The sequence below is a fragment of the Arachis ipaensis genome, chromosome B07 (assembly GCF_000816755.2).
Source record: "Arachis ipaensis cultivar K30076 chromosome B07, Araip1.1, whole genome shotgun sequence".
In the NCBI taxonomy this organism is placed as follows: Eukaryota; Viridiplantae; Streptophyta; class Magnoliopsida; order Fabales; family Fabaceae; genus Arachis; species Arachis ipaensis.
In genome coordinates, this window is record NC_029791.2 from 27,091,330 (window position 1) to 27,096,270 (window position 4,941).

General features: G+C 37.7%; 1 protein-coding gene across 1 annotated transcript; it reads right to left on the reverse strand.

Annotated features, from left to right (window-relative positions):
- Positions 2,697-4,683, reverse strand: LOC107609505 (cytochrome P450 86A1). Its single transcript, XM_016311498.2, has one exon. The coding sequence runs from the start codon at positions 4,635-4,637 to the stop codon at positions 3,087-3,089; it is 1,551 nt and encodes a 516-aa protein (XP_016166984.1). The 5' UTR covers positions 4,638-4,683; the 3' UTR covers positions 2,697-3,086.

Sequence of the window (4,941 nt, forward strand, 5' to 3'; positions counted from 1 at the left end):
GACAGTCTTGTGTGACTGTAAGTGGCCTTACTTTTCTAGAGGGGAGGAGTTTGAATCCTATCTCCAACATTTTGGTAAAATTTAAATCTTAACCAATTCGATTGCATGGGTCTTTACCAAATTTGACTGTTTTTATTAGTTTACTTTGAATTTGACTGGTTCACATCGATTTTTTATCTCTGCTGCTTAAGTATCAGACCGAATCTATATAAGATTTGGTTTATTAATTTTTTTGGTTGAACCGGTCGGTTTAATGACACTGATAAAGACTCTAATGCCATTTTCCTTAAAAAAAAAAACGTTAAAACGTTACTAACTAAATCCTTCAATAAAAGTATTCAAGATTAATACATCATCGTATATGCTTTTGTCACCAATTTCCTGCCTGCCAGTTTTATTTCCTTTGTTTGGTTTGGTATTAAATGCCATGACCGAAGGAACCGTACCCCCTCCATATTTTACTTTCCTTCCTTTTTTTTTTTTTTCTTTCACCAAACTTGATCATTTTGTTTCATTGTGTAGGATGTTTCAAAGAGTTGGGAAAGGTACCCTAATAGAGTAGGCAGTCAATTATAGTTTACCTAAGTTGTATACTATGTTACTTCATCCAAAATGAAATTACACGTCTAATATAATACTGGTAAAACCTAAGATCTTAACTGCCAGTTTTCCGAAAAAAGTTTAACCATAATTTATTTTAATTTTGTAATTTTTTTTATCACCAACCAATAATATTTTTAAAAAATAAAATAAAAATATATAGATCAAATTTTTATCCTATTTTTTTGTGTGTATTTTTAAACAATTATCTAAATATTTCTATATAATTTTGGATCAAATGCATAAACAATTTGTCAAATATAAAAATTGTTTGTCACTTAAAATAAAATATTCTTTTTGAATATTTTTGTCATGTTTTTAAATTATTTAAAAGTATTTTTATTGATAATAAAATTCAAATATATTTTTGTCAACGAACAAAATTATTTCGATGCATTTTTTATAATTTATCCTTATATTTAAATTCTTTAATCAGCTAATAAAATAATGGAGGATGTGCTCCCATAACGATGCGTAAAATGTCTTTTTGTAAAAATACTTATGTATTGCATTATTATTGGATGTATTAATAAATCAGTTATTTTTGAATTTCTTAACAAATTAGAATAAAATTGATTTTTTTATAACAATAACAATAAACCCAATTATTATCATATCCGGTCGAACCAACCAATTTACATGACCCAATGGATTATGGTTTTTTTTTTAAAACAAAAATCAGAGATATATTTATCTTTTTATCAAAAAATTTAAACATGATTCGATTTAGATTGTGTAAATCGATTGGATCAAATCAGATCTAATAATTATAGTGCGGACAATTACAACCTGTTTGGAATGCATCTGATTTGAAATCATAGATGAATTGAATTCTATTCCTTGCTTTGGAATAGAAAAAAAAAAACATGAAGTTGAATTCCGGTGTTACCCCCATTTACAAATCAGACATACTTTGGTCTGATTTCAAAATCAATTCTCACCTAAATCTTACTTAAATGGTGCAATATCAAAAATACCCCTGTCCAAATTATAATATTTCATAATCCCTTCACTTTCTTCTCATTCCTTCTCTCTTTCTCTCTCTTCAATGGCCGGAATCCGCTTGCAGCCAGAGGACTCTGACGCCTCACAGCAACAAGCTCGAGCGGTGGCCGCTGATCTGGTCTCCGACGACGACCGCTCCGTCGCCGCCGACTCCTGGTATATAAAGAGCGAGTACGGCAGCACATTCGACGACGACCAGCGCCACACCGACGCCGTCGAAGCTCTCAACAACGCCAACCTCCCCCTCCCTTCGATTACAGGTTCCTCTCTCTCTGTGAATATTTTAAGGTTGAAGTGAATCGAAACGACAACGTATTGAATGAAATTGAAATTTTTGGGTTTCTGGAAATCGCTCTGTGAAGCTGAATGTCTTTCATTCATTCGTTGTTTTCTTCAATGCCTTGATTTAGTTTATAAGACGAGAGGGCAGGTTTATGGGTGTTTGGATATGTATATAGAAAGGGTGAAAGTGTGAAGTTTTGTTATTTAAAACTATGTGAAATTCGCTTAGGTTTTTGGATTTTAGTAGTGGGAGAAAGAATTTAATTATATGTGAAATTCATGGGTGAGATGGATCTAATTGGTGAAGTTGTGTTAGACTAATTTTACTTATAAGTGATTTATATAATTATATTATCTAATTTAATTAATAAATAAAATTATACTTAATATTTATTGAGGGGTAAAAATATCTTAGAGAAATAATGTAATTCATCAACAAGTCATTCCAAATAATGGAATTCAATTCTATCTCATTAAATGAGTTAGTTGTTCCAAACTATAAAATTGAATTCCATTTCTTTAGGAATTCATTTCTTGATGGAATTGAATTCTAATTTCATCATTTAAAGGTGTCCAAACAGACTGTTAGATTTATTATTGTTGCTATAATAAACCGATTTTATTCTAATTTATTAAAAAATAAATTATTAACCGATTTAATAAAAATGTCTAATAATATTATGACACATATAAACGTCTTTAAAAAAATATTTTTAATGTCTTTATCGGTCTACTACAATAATTTGACTTCCTACTTAAATTCCAAGCACTTAAAAAAATAAACAAAGGCTACTCCTGCTTTACAATAGTTATACGACAGAGGCACAAACTCTCAATTTATCATGATAATTAATCAAATAAAAAGAAAACAAGATTAAATCTCTCATGTTTCTTTTGGTGAAATCTCTGATATCCTGATATAGGACAATAATTAACACAACATATATAGAAATATAAACAAACACCAGTTCCCCCCACTTTAGCTGAGCAACTATATACTATAATCAAATTTTCCACTCACCCAATCCAACAGACCCAACCCCCAAACAAAATGCAAATAGTAAGTAAAATGTAGTAAACCAACATATACAGTTTTTCATCCATAATTAAAATATAAATATAAATTCACCCTTCTGAATGACGAAAACATCCCTCACCAAGTCACCATGTATGTGCTTACGTGGCACCAACCCCTAACATCACAGATTCACAGCCTCAATCTTCCTTGGTTCCAGGAACACCCTGAGCCCATTCTTCATGAACAAAGTGAGTGACATCTTCTGCTCCACACGGTGACCGGGAACCGGCAACAGCCGGTACCTCAAAAGCACAGCCGCAGCCACCGATTTCATCTGAAGGTAAGCCAGGTCCTTCCCCAAACAAGTTCTCGGTCCAGCGTTAAAAGCCACGAACTTAAACCCATCCTTTGGCGGTTCGAACCGGTCTTCACGAATCGAAAGCCACCGCTCCGGTCTAAACTCCAAACAATCTTTTCCCCAAACACACTCAACCCTCCCCGCCGAGTATATCGAATACGTCACCGTCGAACCCGCCGGAACCACCGTGCCATCTGGCAACACATCGTCGGCGACGGCCTGCTTGAAATCCTGAGGCACCGACGGGTACAACCGCAGCGTCTCCGCCAGCGCTGCCTTCAGGTAAACCATCTTGTCCGCCTCGTCGAAGTCCAGTGGTTCCTCCACCCACCGCCGTCGGTCTCCGCCGCGGCTCCGGTTGAGTATCGCCGTGATCTCCGCCACGATCCTCGCCTCCACATTGGGGTGGTTCATTACGAGCCAGAAGAACCAGCTGAGCGCCACGGATGACGTGTCCCTTCCCGCCAAAACGAAATTCAGAACGATCCGTTGCAAGATAGTTGGGCTTAACGGTTTTCCGTTAGCGTCACGCTTCTTCATGAAACGGGAGAGCAAGTCGTCCGAAGGGGATTCCTTGCGGTCCAAAATGGCGTCGTTCATGTAAGTTTCAACTATCTCGAGACTCTCCTTTAACCGTTTTTCTTGTCCGATGCACAGAAGCTTCTGGAACCTCCAAACGATACCTGGATACAAGAATCTGTGCATTGTAGCTTCCGTTGCGGTGTCGAACGCCACGGCAAAAGGGTTTTCTGGTAAATGTGGTGAGAGGGTTTCGGGGTCCTTCCCGAAAGTAAGGCCGCAAATGTTGTCAAATGTAAGGCGAAGGAGAAGGTCCTGAAGATCTACATGAACCTTCTCCTTTGCCGCTTTGTCTAGGATGCACCATAGACGATTCTTGATGGTGCGGTTCACCCACCGTGCCATCGCTTGCCTTAGGGTTCGTGTTGTGAACTCTAAGGCAGCTGTTTTCCGCTGCATGAGCCACGTGTCACCGTCGCTGTTGAAAATCCCTTGTCCTAAGAGGTCGTGGAATGCCGTTTGCCATTTAGGGCCCTTAGGGTAGTTGTCGAACCGGGTTCGGAGTATGTGCTCAAGGTTTTTCGGGTGGCAGGTGACCGTGTAGAACCCTTGCTTGCGCGCCAAGAAAGGAAATGGTATGATACATGTTTGGTACGTGGCTCCAGCGGTGGCGCGGAGGTTGTCGGCTATCCAGTCGTGGACACGGTTCCGGTTCTTGAAGAGGACCGGGAGGCTCCCCACGAATGGCCAGGCCTTCGGGCCGGTTAAGGTCTGGGAAAGGAGTTTGAACCAAAGGAAGTAAGCTGATAGTGCTGCTGCTAGGGTGAGGAGGAGTGGGAGGGTTTCCATTTGCATGATATGATGCAGTAATGAAAGGACACTAATTAAGTTGGACTTTGCATGAAGAACACTCTTTGTTTATATATTTTTGGGAGTGTGACATATGAGAAGGTTTAGGAAGAGTTGTTAGGAATCTTTGTTTCTTTCTTTCTTGTCTAGTAGAGTGGTCAATATTAGGTGGATCATTCGGATATTGATCAATAGTGACGGTACTTGTAGTATTGCTACTAGATGAAGAGTTTCTTGCACGCAAATAAGTTTATATATATTCTTATGATTTAATTTAAATAGGATGGTAAATATATATTTTTGTATTATC

Coding starts and splice junctions, on each gene's coding strand:
- LOC107609505 (XM_016311498.2), bottom strand. CDS start 4,637: ATGCAAATGGAAACCCTCCCACTCCTCCTCACCCTAGCAGCAGCACTA.